The sequence below is a fragment of the Larimichthys crocea genome, chromosome IX (genome assembly GCF_000972845.2).
Source record: "Larimichthys crocea isolate SSNF chromosome IX, L_crocea_2.0, whole genome shotgun sequence".
In the NCBI taxonomy this organism is placed as follows: Eukaryota; Metazoa; Chordata; class Actinopteri; family Sciaenidae; genus Larimichthys; species Larimichthys crocea.
Window position 1 is genome coordinate 5,596,799 of NC_040019.1, and position 22,845 is coordinate 5,619,643.

General features: G+C 38.2%; 2 protein-coding genes across 3 annotated transcripts in view; both read left to right on the top strand.

The window, feature by feature from the left end:
- Nucleotides 1–5,445: 5,445 nt before the first annotated feature.
- On the top strand, nt 5,446–13,590 carry adora2ab (adenosine A2a receptor b). 2 transcript variants are annotated; one of them, XM_010746694.3, is made up of 5 exons: nt 5,446–5,731; nt 8,390–8,944; nt 9,046–9,177; nt 11,004–11,113; nt 12,152–13,590. In XM_010746694.3, the coding sequence occupies exons 2-5, from the start codon at nt 8,745–8,747 to the stop codon at nt 13,120–13,122; spliced, it is 1,413 nt and encodes a 470-aa protein (XP_010744996.3). In that variant the 5' UTR covers nt 5,446–5,731; nt 8,390–8,744; the 3' UTR covers nt 13,123–13,590. The 2 variants fall into 2 exon arrangements, with proteins under 2 accessions (XP_010744996.3, XP_027138088.1); XM_027282287.1 differs by lacking the exon at nt 5,446–5,731 and having other exon boundaries at nt 6,980–8,944.
- Nucleotides 13,591–17,469: 3,879 nt separating this feature from the next.
- snrpd3l (small nuclear ribonucleoprotein D3 polypeptide, like) overlaps nt 17,470–22,845 on the top strand; it is a 7,483-nt gene continuing 2,107 nt past the window's right edge. Inside the window, exon 1 of the mRNA XM_019272406.2 lies at nt 17,470–17,610. The gene's annotated coding sequence lies outside the window, so the exon portion shown is untranslated. The remainder of the gene's footprint in view (nt 17,611–22,845) is intronic.

Genomic DNA, 22,845 nt, shown 5'->3' on the forward strand with positions numbered 1-22,845 from the left:
TACTGGCTTTTTTTTCTTTGTGTCAGGAAGCCAACACCTGTACGTTAAAATGTTTACAGCGTAAACAAACCCCGGTTGGAGTCAAAGACAAATGCTACAGCTTGGAGAGTGACCGTAAGGAAAACAGAAAAGAAGGAACTCGATGATTAGTAAAACACTGCGATGTGACTGCCTGCATTTTTTTCTGATCATAAAAGCAGATTTCCTCTATTTGTGTTGTTCGTGTCTCAAGATAGTCTTCAGCTTAAATATCCAGGAAGCAATATATTTTCTAACATAGGAATTTGTCTGTGTTCTTTGCTGACGACATGTCCTCCTTATTGTAACATAGGACATCTTGCCAAATTAATATGTTGTTTGTTTCTAGGAGTAAAGGAAGCAGTTGTATTTACAGATACAATATGTACATAATCTTAAAGTTGTATTTTTTTCTTTGGGTTTAACAGTATAATCATTGTTGCTCTTATTGTAATTTATTTTGGGGGACTCGGGGGGGAGGAAATCGGTTTGTTTTTCTATGTGAACTTTTTTCAGTTTGATTAAGAAAGTGGTAGGTCTTAGCCTTGACTTCAAGTCTTGCGGTAAATAAGCAGGATTTAGCCTTGTTCTTATAGAAACTACTCTGCTGTTCTGTCCACAGCCTATCGATTATTATCCATTTAGATATTATTATGAAGGTAACACACACATTGTAGTTACATACTGTATGCTGCTGTGGAAAAGGCACAAGCTCTTTAACTGCTGGGTGTTCCTCAGCCGAACGTCTCACATCCAGAGACCATCGCCTGTCTAGTGTAGACCTTATGCAATGTCATAATACAGCACACACACACATATACACACATGCACACATACACACACACACACACACATATACACACATATGACATTGTCTCTTTTTGTACCATTTAATCTGTGGCTGCAGAAGTGCACTCATGCAATGTTAGAACTACTGTATTACAACTGAAGTGAGCGCTCAGCGTTTATGTCCATTGAAGAGCATATCTGTTGGTTTTAATGAAGGAATATTATTTTGTTTCATCTTCTCCTCACTCCTGTTTTTTATTATTTATTTATCTCATGCATATGTGCTTAGAACCCTTTGTCCCTTTAATTGCTCTTCATTAGTCTGAAGGTGTCCAACTCAATGACCAGTTTGAAGGAAAGCTCTTACTAAAAGTGACTCATTTTGATTTCTGTGCCCTTGATTTAACATGCAGGCATGTTTTATTGATTTTCTTTTCTTTCTTGGTCTTGTTATTGCTGTCTTGTTCCACAAATATATCATCATAGACTTTGAGATGTTGGTAAGTTGTATCTGGTTTACATTATTACAGCACGTCCTTTTTGTAGCCCATTCAAAGGACTTGTTCACAGTTTTTTCAAATCTGTCTCCAAACAATAACCGCATGGCCGTATGAACATTAAAATAGCTTTAACTTGTTGTAATCATTCCTCGTGTTTATATTGGTGTTCACATACATTGGAAGCACATTAGAAAGGATTATTTTAATGCCAGTATGAACGGGACGAATGATTACAGCAAGACAAACCTGTTTTTATATTCATATGGACATCTAGCTATTGCTTTAAGGGAGACTTGTGAACTTTTCTTTAAGGGTAAATATCATGTTAGGTTTCCCATATACAGTATATCTTAAAACTATAACCTATTGACCAGTTTAGTGGATCTGATAAGGGCTTGTGTGGTTGCATCCATACAGAGGAGGCATATATGAGTAAATGTTATTAATAACACAGGTTAAGTTATTAATATAAATGTCTTTAGACTTTTAAAAGCTAGAGGAGTCTTTCCTTTTGGAAACATATCAACTCTCTTAATGTCGAGACATTTACACTCACTTTGCACATGATATGGATAAAACACCATTATTGTATCAACCCCATAAATACCAATGTCAAGCTTTTATTCTGAAAGCGTTCATGCCTTTAGTTTTTATTTGTCACTGTACTACCACTAATTTTGGCCTACTGTAGCATGCGCACATTGTTTTATCACCTATATTTTAGGGTGTGAGACAGAGAAGGAGTTCATTCATTCATCCGTCACCTTTATAACAAGTCCTGATTGCCTACACGACTCTACCCTATCGTGCCTCGACACTTTTTTTGTTTAGCGCCTGTGGTACTCTGAACGTCAGTGGTCAGATGCTGACAGTGGAAACGTTCAGTTTCCTGTTGCCTTTGCTGAGGACGGCCACACACCATCAATCTCTTAAAGACTAAGACAGGACCTTAAACTTAAGCATGGTCTTAGCTCAATACTGTACATGCCCGTTCTACTTGCCACCTTCATCTGACTGTGATGCTGTAATTTAAACTGTGTTAAAGTCAGTCTTAATGGGGCAAAGAACAGAATTTCTTGCCCATATTCTTGTATTAGCTCTTAAACTTTCAGCTCCTTCGATGCCTTTTATTCTTATTTATTTATGCTTTGCCCCTGTTTGGTATAAGAAGGTCTACTGGAGCTATTTATTTATGATATAATATCATCTAAAGCTAAATTAATGTTAGGAAAATGGTCTTTATATAGTGTGCTTTCTTTGGAGAAATGTCTGTTTAACACTTTTTCATCTGTTCATCGGACATCCGTTTAAAGTTGCAACCGTTTGTCGCTATTTTGTCTCAGAATCACAACCACTGTGCACAACTGCAAACATCTTCTAACCCCTTGCTCCTGCATCGTCGGCTCATCTCTGTAGTTACTCGTGTTGTACAACAGACTGGCCACTGTGATTGTTTAGCTATCTGAAGATAACTGAATAGCAGGTGCAGGTTCTTGTCAGTTTGAAAGGTAGATTTTGTGAGTTAACATAACTCAAACTTCTCTTACTTTTCCATGGAGTTGTATAATATGTATTATACTAGAGAGTACATTATTTGGTTTCCATTTAATTTATTGTGGCGTCCACTGACGTATTCTCATTAGGGATGGAGCTGGTACGCCTCTAGTCTCTTTGAAAAGCTGTCAGTATGTGGTAGAGGAGAAAAGAGTCTTATATTGCTCTAAAATCTGCATTGTTTTGGTCTGTTGATTGTCAGTGTAAATGCATGTACCCTCCATAACCTCAGTTGCTTAGTTCTGTACATGAAAAAGTAAATACAAACAAAAAAGGTTTAATTTTTCAGTAGAATAACCTGAAGATATGGAACATATTGCTCTATATGAAAGTTACAGATCTCTTCTGTTTATTGTACATGACCCTGGTAGTTATCACTACATTTCCATAATATAGTTAATACTTTCAAATAGCCCTCCGCTGCCACTTCTCTGACAACAAGCTGACATTAAATTCGACTTCAACCTTTGGAAATGTGCTAGTTTTGTTTTATTTTGACACGTAACGTAAAAAGCTGAGGATGAGACTTGCTGAACAAACCACAAACACTTTCTCTTTTTACCTTCCTCAATTTTTCTGACTCTTGTTCCTGTTCAATATTCAATGTTCTGCTTGTAGAACTGTAAAAAGGAATACTGTATTCTGAGGGCAAACATGTTTGGAAGGCATTTGCAGCCTATGTTTGTACACAAAAATGTTAAATAAAATCTCCTTGTATCTACATAGAATTACATGTTTGTATTTCTTTTTTTTTTTAATTAGAGAGTAAGCCTGCAGCCTGGTAGGTTTTCGGAAGAAACTATATATATCTTTCAATATCATGAAGCATGGAAACACTGGACACAAAGAGGGATGGATAGTTTTACTCCTTGGGTGTGTATGAAGCTGTAATGATTGGTGTGATGTAGGCCATTACTGGCAGGGAGGGCATTGTGGATAGACATAATTGTGGTCTGTATAAGGACTTCATAGAAATATAATACAATTTGTTTTGCAATATATTTCGCAGTCCTATCACACTTAGATACAGCTAAAGGCTACTTGAAGCCTCTGTTAAACAAACAAAAAAAAATCCACCATTGAATTATATATGTGTTTCATTTCAAATTGGAGATGAACAAAAACTGAAAAAAGGCACTAAATGAGGGTTACATATATGAATATCATAAAATTTTTTAGGTGCAGGGACAGAAAGGAAAAGATCATCAGTGACTCCTACTGGTCGATTGTAGATGTCGCAGGTTCATCTTGTGTATCTCTCTTGCTCTCAGAAAAACAACACTGCAATTAAAACTGATACAATTACACTAATTCTAATACAGCTCACATTTCCATTTACAATTATCCAGGCCCGCAGAGCTCCTTGCAGATTTCTCTCTCTCTAAACAAACATGTTCTGGATAGAAAAAGAGTTGATTTTATTTTGTTCTTAACAGTCAACAAAGGAAATAAGATCTATACTCAAGACAACTGTTAAACACATCAAGTGGAGGTAACACACAAATGTCAGAAGCCAATACATCAGACAAAAGCAAGGTAAGTGTGTACATTAATGGCAGCTGTTGTGTGTGTTCAGTCATTAGACGACAGCATCATAGGAAACACTGTGCAGAATTTACCAACACTGCAGTACTGCAGCACAGATGGGACTGAAGATGTGTCACGAGCTTGTTCCCCATGAAGATTTTCTGCTCCCGAACACGTCTTACAGTTAATCCAGGCTTTGAAACAAAACTTCCTCCTCAAGAGTATTTGCCAAATGTGACCACAGATCTTTTCACAAACCCCCATGCCCTACCAGATGGCTTCACTGGCACTGGTCACCAACTGTACTGGTCTGATCTGGTCTGGCATCAAGTGGCCTTTTTAAATGTTCAAATACAAGTGCCCTGACCTCTTCTTATGGACGAGCTACACAGCCTGATAAAACTAGCAGTATGTTGTGTCTTGAACTGATTTTCAGTTTAAGACAGCAACATTTATTTCATCATGAATAAATATATGAATTCACCTTCGCCACCAACGTCTTCAAAAGTTCAGCATCCTGGGACAACAAGTGTGTGCTAACATTATTTTGGAAAGGAGATGAAATGGCAGAGAGATGTAAAACTCAACTTTAATAATGTGATCTGCACATTTATCATAACATGTTAAAGTGGTACAAAGTGATGGCAGTAGACTGTGGTATTGATCATAAACATAAACAGTATGGTGCAGCTCCATGGATACACAACATGAACAGGCAACCTAAACCCATTTGACTGTGTGCGCACATTTACGCACAGGCTCAGTCAAACAGAAGAGAGTGGGTGGTGGAAGGGGCTTTCTCACGTTCTTACGACTGATATTTATCAACTGTAAAACTCGGAGTATATAAAAGATTTATTTAATTTTATTGAATCTATTTTGGCTGTGTGTGTGTGTGTTTTTTTTTTTTTTTTTTACTGTTTCATCTCATTCATCTGTCGCTTTACACTTACACGGTTATTTCCATTCGTCTGCACGTCACTGTTTAACAGAACCCCACAACACACACACACACACACACACACAGAGAGAGAGAGAGAGAGAGAGAGAGAGAGAGAGAGAGAGAGAGAGATGTGGCTTGCATGTGGCCGCGCTTTCTCCTGTTGCCGGGTGTCTTTGCGCAAGTTGAAACTTCTGACAAACCTGAGCTGAGCAGAACATGAGAGCACGACTTCTGACTTTTCTCTTGTCTTTATACACTACATTCAAGCTTCTGGACTAAATACATCAGCTTAATGTGTCCTTTTACCTTTTTATGCGCACTGCCAACCAGCAGGCTGATCACCTGAACACGCTGAGGAAGAGAAACGACGTCTCCCTTTCTTTTTTACACTCGCAATAAGGTGAGAAAAGATTTGGTGCTGTTTGTTTGCACTGGGTTTGAATTATACCAGTTTGTGTTCTAACAGTTTAACACGTGGTATCATCTCATCTATAATTATTAATTAGAGTAATTAACTAGAAACTCTCTCAAACCATATCAGTTATTGATTGTTGTCTAACTATTGAAACTCTCACTGTGTCAGGATTGTGGAGTTTTTTTTTTGTGTTTTTTTTTTGGTCAATGAATTAACTGAATAATTAGATGTGTTAGTGGGATGAATTTATGTAACAATAGTTAGTAACACCCTGTAATTTTGATGTGTGTGTGTGTGTGTATTTATCTCAATTTATTAGGCTGATGAATAATTATTGGACATCTATCAAACACAAAGGTTGCCCTGGGGTGCACTGATGTCTCAGATCATTTTTATATCTGTGTTCCTGTTATCGGTGTTGTCAGCACTTCCCCTTATTAGTTGTACACACAGTGCTCTGGTCAATAGTGATACAGCAGCTTTTGTTTTTGTTCATCATTTGACTTTGGTGGAGCCCAGCTGGTACACTGATTGACAGGGCAGAGACAGATCTCCTCCAGCAGGATGTGCATTTTCTTATCACTTCCTCCAGGGCCTCTAGGCATATGCAGCCATCATTGGGTATTTTTTTTTTTTTGCCAGAGCAGCCAACTGGAAGAAGGTTAGTTTATGTTGTAGCCGATAAATTTTGACGTTGGGAGAAAGCTATGAAAGTCAAATTTTGTTTCGATTTTTCACTTAAAGAATTGTTTTTCTCGTGTAGGTTCAGAAGCTTTTGCAGGCAAAGGCATTCTTTACAGTGTGTGTTTTTTTACAGGGTATTTTGTCACCGGATAAGCCCTGTTTGTTATAAATTCCTTTAGCCTGTGAGAAGGTTTCAGTAGCAAAAACAATACAAGAAAAGTAGGACTTTGGTCCAACGTACTGCCAATCAGGATCAGTGCTGGTAGAGCTACAGGGTGGTCAACAGAGGAAGAATAATGAAAGAACTGTGGAAAGTTGGGAGGTTGATTTTGTTCCTGTTCTTTTTATATTGTCAACTCCAGCACCGACTGTGTGTCTTTACATTTCCATGTAAGGACACTAAAGTGGAAGTTGGCTTTCCTCTTATACAGTATAAGTGACGTTTAATGGAGAAGTAAAATATCTTTTTGTAAAGAATCATTAACCCATCTAAAATTCAAATCAAATTAAAACAAGAGTGGAACTGTGAAGGAAAATGTGTGTAGTGTAATATTACTCAGTGTGGAAATCGCTGATAATTGAATTTAACTGACCTGAAACTTGAATTAAAAGCTTTTTTTTTTTTTTTAAGTATCACAATTTTCTTTATACAAAGCTAAAACCGCTTCACAGTTGAGGTTAGGAATCTGACATTAAGGTGTTGACATGACATCCACTAAATGTCAGTGAGCATCCTCAAGGGCTGCAAGGGTGACTCATAGAGTGTGAGGACATATGAAGACTGAAACTGGTTAGTTTACATGGTCATTTTCTTATATGTTTACATAAAGGCCTCGTTAGTGTCAACTTAATCTGTATTTCTGACAGATTTAGAGAAAAAAACTGGGATGGGAAACTTGAAAATGGAATTCCTATTCGCTGAGATATTCTGACGTAAGGCTCAGCAGTGCTCCCATAGTGACCACATTTCCCCTTTGTTATCACAGAACCGTTTATTTGCCACACATTCAATCTAGTTGAATCTTATCTTGTCAGATCTTGCCCTTGGCAGGAATTGAGTCATATTTACATATCTTTTCTCTATATTTAATAACTCTCACCTTCAATATATATGTCAGCTCTGAGACAAAAGCAGATGTTATGTGGTTTCGTGTTTCAACCAACAGGATGAAACTGTAGCCAACCATAACTGTGTGTTATACATTCAGCTTAAATATTAATGCTGCTATTATATCATGACTGATATTATATTTCTCAAACCTAAATTTATCAGTTTAAATCTGCTAATGATGTTAGCAGAACTCACAGATTTTTTTATTAGGCTCCATATTTCTATTGAGTTAGTCTAGGCAAGGAAGTGACCAAGCGTGTTAGGTCGTACCAGGCTTGGTTGTTACTAAAAACAGCACAGCAAAATTCAAGCATAAGCCAAAACCCTCCATTAGCATTTCTTCTATGCCTCATGCAAATTCCTAGCAGGCATCCAAACCAACTTCCTTTTAATAATACAATAGTCCATAGTAGTGGTGTTGTCTTGATTATTATTATCTGACATGATCTGGAAATCTTGATCTGATCTTTATTTGTCACTCCCCTGAGCTGTTGTACCCCAGTAACCTGAATAACTTGGCCTACATCTAACTCAGACTCCTTCTTTGTCAAGGTTATCTGAGGTTGTACCATTGTTTGTAATAACAGTTTGAGGAAAGAATGTCAGTAGCGGGAATGATTACTGTGTGTAAGGGTTTCGGGAAACTTTTCCTGTAATAAAAGGTGTACTGTTGGACTATCTGCTTTGGCCCTGTATAGAAAACAAACTGTCCCTGTTGCCCAGAGATAGATGGCTTTTCTGACCCCTGTGTGATAACCTTCAATCTGTTTGTACAGCCTATACTATTGAGATTGTGCTCTCTCTCCCTCTCTCTCTCTCTCTCTCTCTCTCTATCTCTCTCTCTTTAGACCACTGACCTGATTTGGCAGCCATCAGGCAAAACGTGTTTCCTCTTTTATATTCCGCTGCCATCTTTGTCAAAGTTTACGGAGCTGAAGGCGAAAGAGACAAAGACGGTTGCAGAAGCAGAAAAAGGAAGACTGACAGACTAGTGTATTGTGTGCGACGCATGAAGACAGGTATCACAAGAGTGATGTTTGTGGTGGGAACTTCCTGCCTTGGCTGTCCTCCCTTGACACAATCACTCTTCACCCAAGTCGTACCATGCGGTTTGGCAAGCAGGTATTTTGTCTAAAAACACATCAAGCAGCTGAGTCTGTGGGATGAAAACGCAAAGAAAGCAAAAAAGAGGAAAAAATAACCATGCTGAAGAATGTCCAGCTGGTCTATATTGGCCTGGAGGTGGTGATCGCTTGCCTGGCTGTTGCTGGGAACATCCTGGTCTGCTGGGCCGTCTGCCTCAACTCCAACCTGCAAAGCATCACCAACTTCTTTGTGGTGTCACTGGCGGTGGCCGATATTGCTGTGGGGCTGTTGGCAATTCCCTTCGCTATCACTATTAGGTATGATTACATATGTTACATCGTTTTAGAAATAGTTAAACCATTTAGAATGTTAAAGTAAAAGTTTGCACCTGTGATCTTTTCTCACAAATCAACATCAGTACCGGTTTCTGTGCCAACTTCTTTGGCTGCCTGTTCATCGCCTGCTTCGTCCTCATACTCACCCAGAGCTCCATCTTCAGTCTGCTGGCCATCGCTGTAGACCGCTACATCGCCATCAAGAACCCACTCAGGTGAGCGGAAACGAAAAGGTCGCATCAGCTGTACTGACGAATGAAACAGAGATAACTTTCCATGCGCACTCTCACAACCAAATTCGGTTCACTTTTCAGACTTCCTTTGTGGGTTTTTTTATCGTGAATTTTTTTTTTTTTTTTTTTTTTTTTTTTTTTTGCTGTCGCCTCTGCACAGTCTTCTTACATTTTGAACATGATGTTCTTTTCAGATGTGGCACTCGATGTGGATAAACCATTAAACATGAGAGGCGTCCAAAGCAGTGATGTGGCAAAACACATTGAATTATAGAGAGGTGTTATTCAATTAAGGCTAATCTGGCCGGCTGTGAGCAGACATAGATATAAATCACCACAGGCCTTATTGGGTTACAGTTTGTGTGAAGCTGAAAGCTTTGATCATTTTCTTCCATGTAAATCAACACCATTCAAATACTATTCTTTCAAATCGCTTGCTCCTTTTGCAGCTTATAACAAAATACCTTTTTTCCTTCTTTCTGCAACAGGTATTTTGACACACCCTTAACTCATATTATTAATGTATGTAACCAAAGCTTCTGTTGTCTAGTCACAGCTGCATTCTTCACTCCTGTCGGGGAAAGCTATTCCGTCTAGTACAGCCACAGTTGCATAACAAATTCTCTGTGGGTGTGGTGGTCACATCTCTGGCACCAAAGACCGGAGAGCTAATAATTCATCAGAGTTTTAGTGAGCTTAATATAGCCCGCTGCCTGCCACCGTGGTCATGAAAGAGCTCAGTCACATGAGACATTGGCTGTAGGTGAGGTGATGTTACCAAGAAAACTATAGTTACGGTATTCGTGCTGATTTTCTATTTTTATTCCTCCAACCAATTCTGTGCATTCCTTGTGTCTGCATGAAGCAATGTGCACACTAATACTGGCCGCAAAGAATTTACACAGTTGTTTGTTGTTGGTCAGGTCCAGCTGTCTGACCCTCTTTGCATGTGACTGTGTTCGTGAGTATTCTGAGTTATGTATCAGAATCAAGAACATTGTTGATTTTTTTTCTTTCTTGTCACAGTTTTGTAGAAATAGGTCAAAGAAATTGCAACATAAAGCTATAGTATATTTAAGTTAACACAATCTTATCAGTGGGTGCACTGTAAAAACACATTTCCTAACCTATGCTGATAGGTATGGTATTTAGCCAATAATTCTCTAAATCCATCTAAAGCTCAGGCAAGAGTTAAAGAGCTTATAGTAAGGCTTACATCTTTACTCCAGTTATGTGATTTCAGTCCTTATTTTTTGCCTTTCACTTCATTGCTCAGGAGCTTGTATGTGATGTTTGAGTTAACAGGTTTTTAGAACTTAGAAGAGATGAGATGTGCTGCTATATTTCAATATAGGAAGGAAACCCCCTTTATTGCAGATTTAGGCACACTCGGCCAACTGTTTGCAGAGTCATGCAACACCACATAGCAAGATTTTGCATAAGGCAGGAAGAACATACAAAACGGTACTTGTGCGAGACAAAGCCATCTGCTGCACATGAGTTGTTAACAGGCCGTTGCAAAATGTGACTGGATTTATTGTTTATTGTGAGTGTTTCTTATTATTAGGTGTTGTATTTAAAAACTATTAATGCAACAAGAAAAAAAATTCTTTAGTGGAACAACTGAAATATTGTTTAAATAAAAAATAAACAATGATATGAATAATAAGATTAAAATAAATAATGCATTCATGCTTGACAGCAAACATGTGTCCTCAAATATTGACTTTTCCTCAATGGGATACTATCACACTGAGATAAGATACAACAACTAGCCCTAATGTATTATTGTGTTGTGCTCCTTTCAGGTACAGCAGCGTGGTGACAGGGCAGAGAGCAAAGGGCATCATTGCACTCTGCTGGATTCTCTCAATAGGCATCGGCCTGACACCGATGCTGGGCTGGAACAGATCGAGAGGTGGGAGATTTATTTTGGCAAATGTTCACTTGTAATGCCTTAAAAAGTTCTGACCTAAGCCTGTAGAAAATCATAAATGTGGCTCGGTTACATAGCGTATACAGTAGCTATAGCGTAGTAGCTCATATTTGTTTATTCAAAAACTAAACATATCAGTTGTGGTTTGGGTGATGCCATTTCATTTGAATAGTTTGTTTTATTTGGGCTATTTAAATGGTCATGAACAGGATCAATATAAAAAACAAAGACAGTAATAAACAGGGACATCAATGTTATCATTTGTCTCACACACACACTTAATATGCAAGGCTCCAGCAGGCCCCATAGCCCTCTTGCCATTTATTCAAAAACTTATCTATGTAAATTGATGTTTATAGCGTATAGGTTTCTGAAAAAGGTGGTTTGATTTAGATTTGTTTCATAGTCAGTTCTTTAAAGCCTGAAAAGTCAGTCAATAGTTAGAGGTTGGTCTAGAGCCAGTGTTTAGTTTGTCTGTTCTGGGCTACTATGAAAACAAGGCAGACTGCTTCTGTAGATATAAAAGATTTTAAGTTAACAAAAACATAACAATTCTTATTTTCAGGTGATTATACACAAATGAAAACATACAGAAATTGATATTATGTTCCATTTCTGCCATACTGTGGAACTAAACCTCCCTTAATCTTACACAATAGACGTTCAAGCCTCAAAATCCCCTTACTAGAATAACAATTTGCAATCTACAGACATATGAGGGTAGAAAATACATGAAAATGGAGAAATGCATTATATTTCTGGAGAAATTTTACTTCCATATTGACAATTAGAAGAAAAACATTTCCACACTGGCTTCAACTAGCTTACAGTAAGTGTTTCTTACTGCTGAGAGGAAAACTGAGGCCAACTGACGTCTAAAACCCAAATTATACACATTAACTGGACGTATTTATATGTAATGAAAACGTTTTATCATCCTTTTCTTCTATGGAACAAATGCATTTGCTTAACATTAGAAGATAAAAGTGGCAATAAATCAACCTATGCTCTGATGTGCAGATTGGAACTCCACCGCTTCAACCAACAGCAGCAGCTGCCCTGAAGGTCTGACAGAGTGCCTGTTTGAAGAGGTGGTTACCATGGACTACATGGTCTATTTCAATTTCTTCGGCTGCGTGCTGGTGCCCCTGTTGATCATGTTGGTCATTTATGCAAATATCTTCATGATCGCACGGCACCAGCTCCGACTGATAGGGCTCAAAGTTGCGCACACACCCGCTCCTGGAGAAATAACCTCACCATCGAGCACATCTCGGTCAACTCTACAGAAGGAAGTGCATGCTGCCAAATCGTTGGCCATCATTGTAGGTTTGTTTGCTCTATGTTGGCTTCCGCTGCACATCATCAACTGTTTCCACCACCTGTGTCAGGGCTGTCAGCGCTTACATCTTTGGGTGATGAACATTGCCATCATCCTCTCCCATGCTAACTCTGTTGTGAATCCCTTCATCTATGCATATCGCATTCGGGAGTTCAGACAGACCTTTCGGAGGATCTTGTATCAGCACATCTTAGGACGAAGAGATGGACATGGGCTTGGGAGGGGTGATCGAAGAAGTGTTAGGGGTAGCAGTATCGTGCGGACTAACTCTCGCACCAGTAAAGATGGGTCATCGTGTGGCACAGTAGTGAATAGCTACGTCCTGGACCCCAGCCCTGACCGAACTCCACCAAAAGCTCCTCATGAAGCCTCTTGCCACTGTACACTGGACACAAAGGCAGTTGCTGCACCAAGCAGCTACATACCCAATGGACACCAAATGAAAGGTAGCAGCATTTCAGTAATGCAGGAGCAGCCAAGCATCATGGGATTTGCTGCTCAGGATGAAGTAGAGTCGGCCACATGTCCGAGGGGAGTGACAGATGTTTTGGAGGTGAAAGACAGTGGAAGTTGCATTGCTTTTGTGAATGTTCATGCTCTCTCCCTAAAACAGACTGACCACTCTACGGAGCTTACAGAAGTCTCATGACGAAGGCATTATTTAAAATATATTTCTATGACCTATAACAATGTGCAAACGTGGCATTTAGAAGAATGATTAATGAAGCATCATCAAATCAGCAGAAAATGCCTTTCTCTTTCTAAAGTCACATAAACTGATTTTCAGGAAACGTTTTTATTTTCAGCTTCATTACTTTGTTCTCAAGTTTGATCTACACCCACAATAGCAGAATCTGTCACAAGCAAGTGGATCATCAACATACTTTCCTAACATGCAGTACAATCTACAATCTATGGCAGTCTGATCTTTTTTCCAGGAAAAAATATGGGTCGCATCTTAACGCTTTATCAACTTTACTGTAGCTTTCAATGCTTTTTAAACATTTAAAATCTTGAACTACTGTACATTTTTTAAAATAATGTTGCATCGGTGCAACTTTTGTAATGGTCGTGTGTATTGTTTTTACCTACTGGAGAATTAAAAGTCTTAAATACGTATTAGTTCACTGTTTTTCATCAGCTGAAGTCACTTTCTGCTTCAAAACTGACCTAACCTAGCTTTACTCATCACCAGACTCCATACTGCTATAGATGAAGCACATTCAGACTGGAGTAAGTCACTGTAAGAGCTGAGGCTAATGGTCTGAATAAAACGTAAACAGTCCTCTCTGTAAACTGTTTGAGGTCAAGCATAGGTTGTGCACCATCTCTTGTGTAAAGATCTGTTAAAAAGGGATTTCTCAAAGTGGTAGATAGCTACAGAGCATTTGATGTTGCTAGTTTGATCAGTGATTCGATAACTGCCGGGCAACATGTGTCCGTTGCTTGTTCAACAGCTATGTCACACATGTCTTAAAAGCACCTCATGTGTACAGGCCTGTTACGATCCAAAACAAAGAGCTTGTTTGACCTATTCAAATATCACTCTATATGCCTGTAGTGCAGCTACTTTCAGAGTCGGGCTTACCCAAATACACAACAGGAAAAACACACTAAGCCACACACACCCACGTAAGTACATACACATGACTGCAGACCACTCAACAAGAGGTGTTTACAGAGTAGCCTGGCTGCTGACGCCAGTCAATGAGCCTAATGCAATGGAAATCAAATGAAGGTTCATTTGATGATGTCTTTTATTATGCCATTATGCCTTTTCTTTCCTCATTAAAGAGCCCTTTCATTGCAGGAAAGCAATGCATTAAGAAACATTTATGTACCCTCCCAGAGACATGTCTCTGGGAATAAACATACAGTGGTATGTGTATAGCTCATATTTGTTTATTCAAAAACTAAACATATCAGTTGTGGTTTGGGTGATGCCATTTCATTTGAATAGTTTGTTTTATTTGGGCTATTTGAAGGGTCATGAACAGGATCAATATAGAAACAAAGACATTAATGAACAGGGACATCAATGCTATCATTTGTCTCACACAAACACTTAATATGCAAGGCTCCAGCAGGCCCCATAGTCTTATGTATTTAGCCCTCTTTATATTATGCCATTTATTCAAAAACCTATCTATGTAAATTGATGTTTTCCTATGAATGCAAATGTTAAATCATAGGCGGATGATAGTTATTGTTAGTTGAGCTGTTAATCATAAACGACTAAATAGGGATTGTCGTGCAGCTCGACTTAATAATACACAATATTTGATTCTCTTTTTTGGACCTACAACAAACATACAACAAATCGTGTCTAATATCTAATGCACAGCCTTGTTTTGGTGAGAGGCTCCTTGGGTGACAAAAACATAATGATCCTTATTTTGAAGTATACACTTTGATATGGTAGTGCAGTAGTTGGCCCTGTTGCTGTATGAACCCTGCTGGGACCTTTCTGTGTGGATCTTCTCCCAATGTCTGTGTGGGTTCTCTCCAAGTACTTTAGCTTCCTCCTACAGTTCAAAGGCATAAACTTAATTGGTTAACTAGTGACTCTAAATTTTCCAGAAGCGTGAATGTTTTTTGTCTCTATGTTTTGGCCCTGTGATGAACTGCCGACTTGTCCAGGATGTACCCTTCCTCTAGGCCAGTGCCAGCTGGTACAGGCTCCAGCCCTCTGCAACCCTGATTAGTACCGTTAAGTATAAGCAGTTACAGGAAATGGATGCACGGATGGAAAATATAATAATATGTTATATATAATAGTGTATTATATTCAGTTTCTGCCATATTCTGTACATAATGCCCCCTAAATCTTGATATGAATAGGGGGGGAAAAAAAGTGAAGGCCTCAAGTACCTGTGTTGAAGGCTGTTGCTTTTCATAGATATTTATGCATACACTACATACACTCTTGCATATAACAGATAACAAAAACATCCATCCATCCATTGTCTGTCATCAGGGTCACGGTGGGGCTGGAGACTATCCCAGCTGACAGCTGCTGTTGCAGGGATAGCCGCCAGCTCATCACAGGGCACATTGAGACAAACAACCATTCACACTTACATTCACACCTATTAGAATCACAAAATAACAAACATATAATAAAAACAATAACAAAAACATAATGATTCTTATTTTCAGGTGTTTATACACTATTATACAAATTATTTTCAATATAATATTTAATTTCTGATATTCTGTAAACCAGGGATGTCCAAAGTACGGCCCGGGGCCTATCTCGCCCTGCATTTTTATAATATATTATTTATGGCCTACTAGGATTGTCAGATACTGCATGGCTGACAGATTTGTATTTTTTTTTTGGTTGACATAATGAAGCATTTGAACCTCTAAGGACATAACTGCTGGTGTTATATATCTGTAGATGTGACACAAAATATTACTTTCTGAATGATTTTGTTAAAGACAAGAGTAAGAGTGATACGATTTAAAGTTAAATGTTAGCAGACTTTGAAAGGAAGAACTGGTTTTTAGATTTGTTCATGACTGATCAGGTCAAGTCAGGTCAAGTCAAGTCAAGTCAACTTCATTGTCAATGCTGCTATATGTACAGGACATACAGAGTACTGAAATTTCGTTTCCCTCGAATCCCGGTGCAAACAGCATAAACATGACATATAAAATATAAGTAAAAGATGTAAAAAATATTAAATAAAAATATACAAATCTAAAAATATATACAAGCTAAAGGACATCCGTGTGGCAATATGGCACAGTGTAAACAGAATTATCAGTATTATCAGTATAAATATAAGTATATGTAGATAGATAGATAGATAGATAGATAGATAGATAGATAGATAGATAGATAGATAGATAGATAGATAGATAGATATACTTTATTTATCCCAAGCTGGGAAATTATAGTGCAGCAGCAGCATTACACAAAGTGACAAGTGACAACAAAAAATAAAAATATACTATAAAGCAAACTATACATAATAAAATATCAAAAAGCAATAGTAAATACGATAAAATAAAATATATTGTACAGATGTATATACAGCAAGTTGGCAGTGTTGATATGTACAAAGTAGGGAGAAATGTGATGTGACTGTAGATTATGCTTTAGCTTTTGTTGTACAGTGTGATGGAATGTGGCAGGAAAGATTTCCTGTATCTGTCCCTTCGACAGCGGAGCTGTAGCAGCCTGTGGGAGAAGCTGCTCCGCTGTCTGTCCACTGTGTGGTGGAGAGGATGCTGCTCATTGTCCATGATGGATAACAGTTTATTCAGCGTCCTCCTCTCCACCACAGTCTCAAGAGACTCAAGTCTCAGTCCAAGAACAGAGTCAGCCTTCTTGATGATCTTCTCAAGTCTGTTGGTGTCGCTGGCTCTGATGCTGCTGCCCCAACAAACAACAGCAAAGAAGATGGCACTGGCAACAACAGACTGGTAGAAGATCTCCAACATCTTGCTGCACACATTGAAGGATCTCAGCTTCCTCAGGAAGTAGAGTCTGCTCATCCCCTCGGTGTTAGATTTCCAGTCCAGTCTGTTGTCGATCACCACTCCGAGGTATTTGTAGTCCTCCACCTCTTCCACCACCTCCCCTCTGATCCTTATGTATGGCTATATTGCAGTATGGACAGAATTTACAGCAGTTAATAGATAATAATAAAATTGTTACAGAGCAGTGCATTTGTATGCAACTTTTATTGGTCTTTTTTTTCCATTTTTTAAATGTTAGTATTGAAAAATTTTAAACATCTTAAATCTTTACTGTCACTGGTTTTATTTAACTGTTATTTATACATGTGTATATATAGTGTTAAAATAGGACATTGTATAGGTGTATAGGGTTTTGTTTTCTTGCTATCACTTACTATATCACTTACCGTTTGGGAGCGGCTGATGCTTACTTTGAATCTTACACACTGGCCCTTTAAGAGGTTACATTAGCTAAAAAAAAAAATACAAATCCCACAATTCCCGGCGGTATGACACAGGAAGTACTTACTTAATTGACCCACTGGTGCATTTCGGGTAGGCGGAAAAAGGCTCCAAAAGGTTGGTGAAGCGACACACGCACGTTGCAGAGTCTGTGAAGAGGAAGAAACAACAACAAAGAAAAGCAGTTTCTCAGCTCGGAATCAAGGTAAAACTTTTATTAATGTGGATAAAACGGAGTTATCGCTCGGTTACCGGGAAGTGTTGCTTGTCTGCGATGTTCGAGGGAGCTCATTCATTCAACACGGTTCCGCCTGTTTGTCGAACTCGTTTCAATAAATAGCCAAATTAAAGTATTTAAATCACACTGGGGTTTAGTTTGTAGTAGTCTCTATTTATTTTTTTAGCACTCAAAATGAATGCGTAGTGCTTTATTGTCTTTACACGTTGTATTATTACCGATTCATACAGGGCTAACGTTAGCTACCGGAGCTAACAGTCAAGTTTATGCGTTTTTTGTTTTTTTACAAAGAAATAATTTGTTTTATAAGCTTTTATTTTTACATCCTCACACAGTATTCCCATTAAAGGCCAGTGCGTGCTACACAGTGTATGAGACAGTTTGTTGTGTTGTGAAGATGATTCACATAACATATAAACTCTGGACTGACCTCATTTAAGTTATTTCTCAATTTTTGAAACAAAATTTTCAGTATGTTTTGAATTAAAGGGCACTGCTGGGGCCTTTAATGGGAATACTGTGTGAGAATGTAAAAAATAAACTTTAAAATAAATATTTTTTTTGTAAAAAACAAACAAAAAACGCATAAACTTGACTGTTAGTCCGGTAGCTAACGTTAGCCCTGATGAATCGGTAATAATACAACGTGTAAAAACAATAAAGCACTACGCATTCATTTGAGTGCTAAAAAAATAAATACAGATACTACAAAACTAAACCCCAGTGTGATTAAATACTTTAATGTTGCTATTATGAAACGAGTTCGACAAACAGGCGGAACCGTGTTGAATGAATGAGCTCCCTCGAACATCGCAGACAAGCAACACTGCCCGGTAACCGAGCGATAACTCCGTTTTATCACATTAATAAAAGTTTTACCTTGATTCCGAGCTGAGAAACTGCTTTTCTTTGTTGTTGTTTCTTCTCTTCAAGACTCTGCAACGTGCGTTTGTCGCTTCACCAACCTTTTGGAGCCTTTTTCCGCCTCCCGAAATGCACCAGTGGGTCATTAAGTAAGTACTTCCTGTGTCATACGCCGGGAATGTGGGATTTGTTATTTTTTTAGCTATGTAACCTCTTAAAGGGCCAGTGTGTAAGATTCACAGAGCATCAGCCGCTCCCAAACGGTAAGTGAATAGTAAGTGATAGCAAGAAAACAAAACCCTATACACCTATACAATGTCCATTAACACTATATAACACATGTATAAATAACAGTTAATAAAACCAGGTGACAGTAAAGATTTAGATGTTTAAAATTTTTCAATACTAACATTTAAAAAATGGAAAAAAAGACCAATAAAAGTTACATACAAATGCACTGCTCTGTAACAATTTTATTATTATCATTAACTGCTGATTCGGTCCATACTGCCATAAGCCATACATAGGATCAGAGGGGAGTGGTGGAAGAGGTGGAGGACTGCAAATACCTCAGAGTGGTGATCGAAACAGACTGGACGGGAAATATCAACACCGAGGCTGTGTACAGAGGGATGAGCAGACTCTACTTCCGGAGGAAGCTGAGATCCTTCACGTGTGCAGCAGAGTTGGAGATCTTCTACCAGTCTGTTGTTGCCAGTGCCTCTTCTTTGCTGTTGTTTGTTGGGGCAGCAGCATCAGAGCCAGCGACACCAACAGACTTGAGAAGATAATCAAGAAGGCGCCGTCTGGACTGAGACTGGAGTCTCTTGTGAGACTGTGGTGGAGAGGAGGACGCTTGAATAAACTCTTATCCATCATGGACAATGACAGCACCCTCTCCACCACACGTGGACAGACAGCGGAGCAGCTTCTCCCACAGGCAGGACAGATACAGGATCTTTCCTGCCACATGCCATCACACTATAAAACAACTAGGCATAATTACAATCTACATCACCTCACATTCTCCCCTACTTTGTACATATCAAACTGCCAACTTGCTGATATACTCTGTACAATATATTTTATTTTTATGTATTTACTATGCTTTTGTTGATATTTTTATGTATATTTGCTTTATTTAGTATTTTTATTCTTATGTTGTCACTGTCACTTTGTGTAATGCTGCTGCTGCACTATAATTCCCAGCTTGGGATAAAAAGTCTCTATCTATCTATACATCTATCGATCTATCTATCACTATCTATCTATCTATCTATCTATCTATCTATCTATCTATCTATCTACTATCTACATATACTTATATTTATACTGATAATTCGTTTACACTGTGCCATATGCCACGGATGTCCTTAGCTTGTATATATTTTTAGATTTGTAATATTTATTTTATATTTTTTACATCTTTACTTATATTTTATATGTCATGTTTATGCTGTTTGCACGGGATTGAGGGAAACGAAATTTCAGTACTCTGTATGCCCTGTACATAGAGCAGCATGACAATGAAGTTGACTGACGTGACTTGACTCAGTCAATGAACAAATCTAAAAACCAGTTCTTCCTTTCTTCACTCTGATCAATACATGTTCATTAACCTAATCATCTAGACTTATTATGAGTAATGCAAAGTCTGCTAACATTAACTCTTAAAACGTATCACTCTTACCTTGTCTTTAACAAAATCATTCAGAAAGTAATATTTTTGTGTCACATCTACAGATATATAACACCAGCAGTTATGTCCTAGAGGTTCAAATGCTTCATTAGTCAACCAAAAAAAAAAAATACAAATCTGTCAGCCATGCAGTATCTGACAATCCTAGTAGGCCATAAATAATATTATAAAAAATGCAGGGCGAGATACCCCCGGGCCGTACTTTGGACATCCCTGGTTTACAGAATATAACAGAAATTAAATATTATATTGAAAATAATTTGTATAATAGTGTAAACACCTGAAATAAGAATCATATGTTTTTGTTATTGTTTTTATTATATGTTTGTTATTTTTGTGATTCTAATAGGTTGAGGTAAGTGTGAATGGTTTGTTTGTCTCAATGTGCCCTGTGATGAGCTGGCGGCTATCCTGCAACGCAGCTGTCAGCTGGGATAGTCTCCAGCCCCCACGTGACCCTGATGACAGACAATGGATGGATGGATGTTTTGTTATCTGTTAATGCAGAGTGTATGTAGTGATGCATAAATATCTATGAGAAAGCAACAGCCTCAACACAGTACTGAGGCCTTCACTTTTTTCCCCCCCCCCATTCATATCAGATTTAGGGGGCATTATGTACAGAATAGGCAGAAACTGAATATAATACACTATATATATAACATATATTAATTTCCATCCGTGCATCCATTCCTGTAACTGCTTATACTTCGGTACTATCAGGTTGCAGAGGGCTGGAGCCGTACCAGCTGGCACTGGCCTAGAGGAAGGGTACATCGGGACAAAACAATACAGAACATAGAGACAAAAAACATTCACGCTTCTGGAAAATTTAGAGTCAAACTATAACCAATAAGTTTATGCCTTTGGACTGTAGGAGAAAGCTAAAGTACTTGGAGAGAACCCACACAGACATTGGAAGAAGATCCACACAGAAAGTCCCAGCAGGGTTCATACAGCAACAGGGCCAACTACTGCACTACCATATCAAAGTGTATACTTCAAAATGAGATCATTATGTTTTTGTCACCCAGAGCCTCTCACCAAAACAAGGCTGTGCACTAGATATTAGACACGATCTGTTGTATGTTTGTTGTAGGTCCAAAAAAGAGAATCAAATATTGTTAGTTATTATAAGTCGAGCTGCACGCAATCCCCTATTTAGTTGTTATGAATAAACAGCTCAACTAACAATAACTATCATCCGCCTATTATTTAACATTTGCATTCATATGAAAACATCAATTACATAGATCGTTTTTGAATAAATGGCATAATATAAAGAGGGTAAATACATAAGACTATGGGGCCTGCTGGAGCCTGCATATTAAGTGTTTGTGTGAGACAGATGATAGCATTGATGTCCCTGTTCATTAATGTCTTTGTTCATATGATCCTGTTCATGACCCTTCAAATAGCCCAAATAAAACAAACTACAAATGAAATGGCATCACCCAAACCAAAACTGAATGTTTTAGTTTTTGAATAAACAATATGAGCTTATACAATACCACTGTATGTTTATTCCCAGAGACATGTCTCTGGGGAGGGTACATAAATGTTCTAAAATGCATTGCTTCCTGCAATGAAAGGGCTCTTTAATGAGGAAAGAAAAGGCATAATGCATAATAAAAGACATCATCAAATGAACCTTCATTTGATTTCCATTGCATTAGGCTCATTGACTGGCGTCAGCAGCCAGGCTACTCTGTAAACACTCTTGTTGAGTGGTTCTGCAGTCATGTGTAGTACTTACGTGGGTGTGTGTGGCTTAGTGTTTTTCCTGTGTGGATTTGGTAAGCCCGACTCTGAAAGTAGCTACACACAGGCATAGTAGTATATTTGAATAGGTCAAACAAGCTCTTGTTTTGGATGGTAACAGGCCGTACACATCAGGTGCTTTTAAGACATGTGTGACATAGCTTTGTGAACAAGCAACGGACAATGTTGCCCGGCAGTATCGAATCACTGATCAAACTAGCAACATCAAATGCTCTGTAGCTATCTACCACTTTGAGAAATCCCTTTTTAACAGATCTTTACACAAGAGATGGTGCACAACCTATGCTTGACCTCAAACAGTTTACAGAGAGGACTGTTTACGTTTTATTTCAGACCATTAGCCTCAGCTCTTACAGTGACTTACTCCAGTCTGAATGTGCTTCATCTATAGCAGTAGGGAGTCTGGTGAGAGTAAAACTAGGTAGGTCAGTTTTTGAAGCAGAAAGTGACTTCAGCTGATAAAAACAGGGAACTAATAGCATTTAAACTTTATAATTCTCCAGTAGGTAAAAACATACACACGACCATTACAAAAGTTGCACCGATGCAACATTATTAAAAAATGTACAGTAGTTCAAGATTTTTAAATGTTTAAAAAGCATTGAAAGCTACAGTAAAGTTGATAAGCGTTAAGATGCGACATATATTTTTTCCTGGAAAAAGGATCAACTGCCATAGATTGTAGATTGACTGCATGTTAGGAAAGTATGTTGATGATCCACTTGCTTGTGACAGATTCGGCTATTGTGGGTGTAGATCAAACTTGAGAACAAAGTAATGAAGCTGAAAATAAAACGTTTCCTAAAATCAGTTTATGTGACTTTAGAAAAGAAAAGCAATCTCTTCTCAACAACAAG

Bases quoted from the DNA above. Each gene is read 5' to 3' on its own strand.
- adora2ab (XM_010746694.3), top strand. From the start codon at position 8,745: ATGCTGAAGAATGTCCAGCTGGTCTATATTGGCCTGGAGGTGGTGATC. The intron at 9,178-11,003 runs GTGAGCGGAAAC...TGCTCCTTTCAG, and splicing joins GCCATCAAGAACCCACTCAG to GTACAGCAGCGTGGTGACAG. The intron at 11,114-12,151 runs GTGGGAGATTTA...TCTGATGTGCAG, and splicing joins GGGCTGGAACAGATCGAGAG to ATTGGAACTCCACCGCTTCA.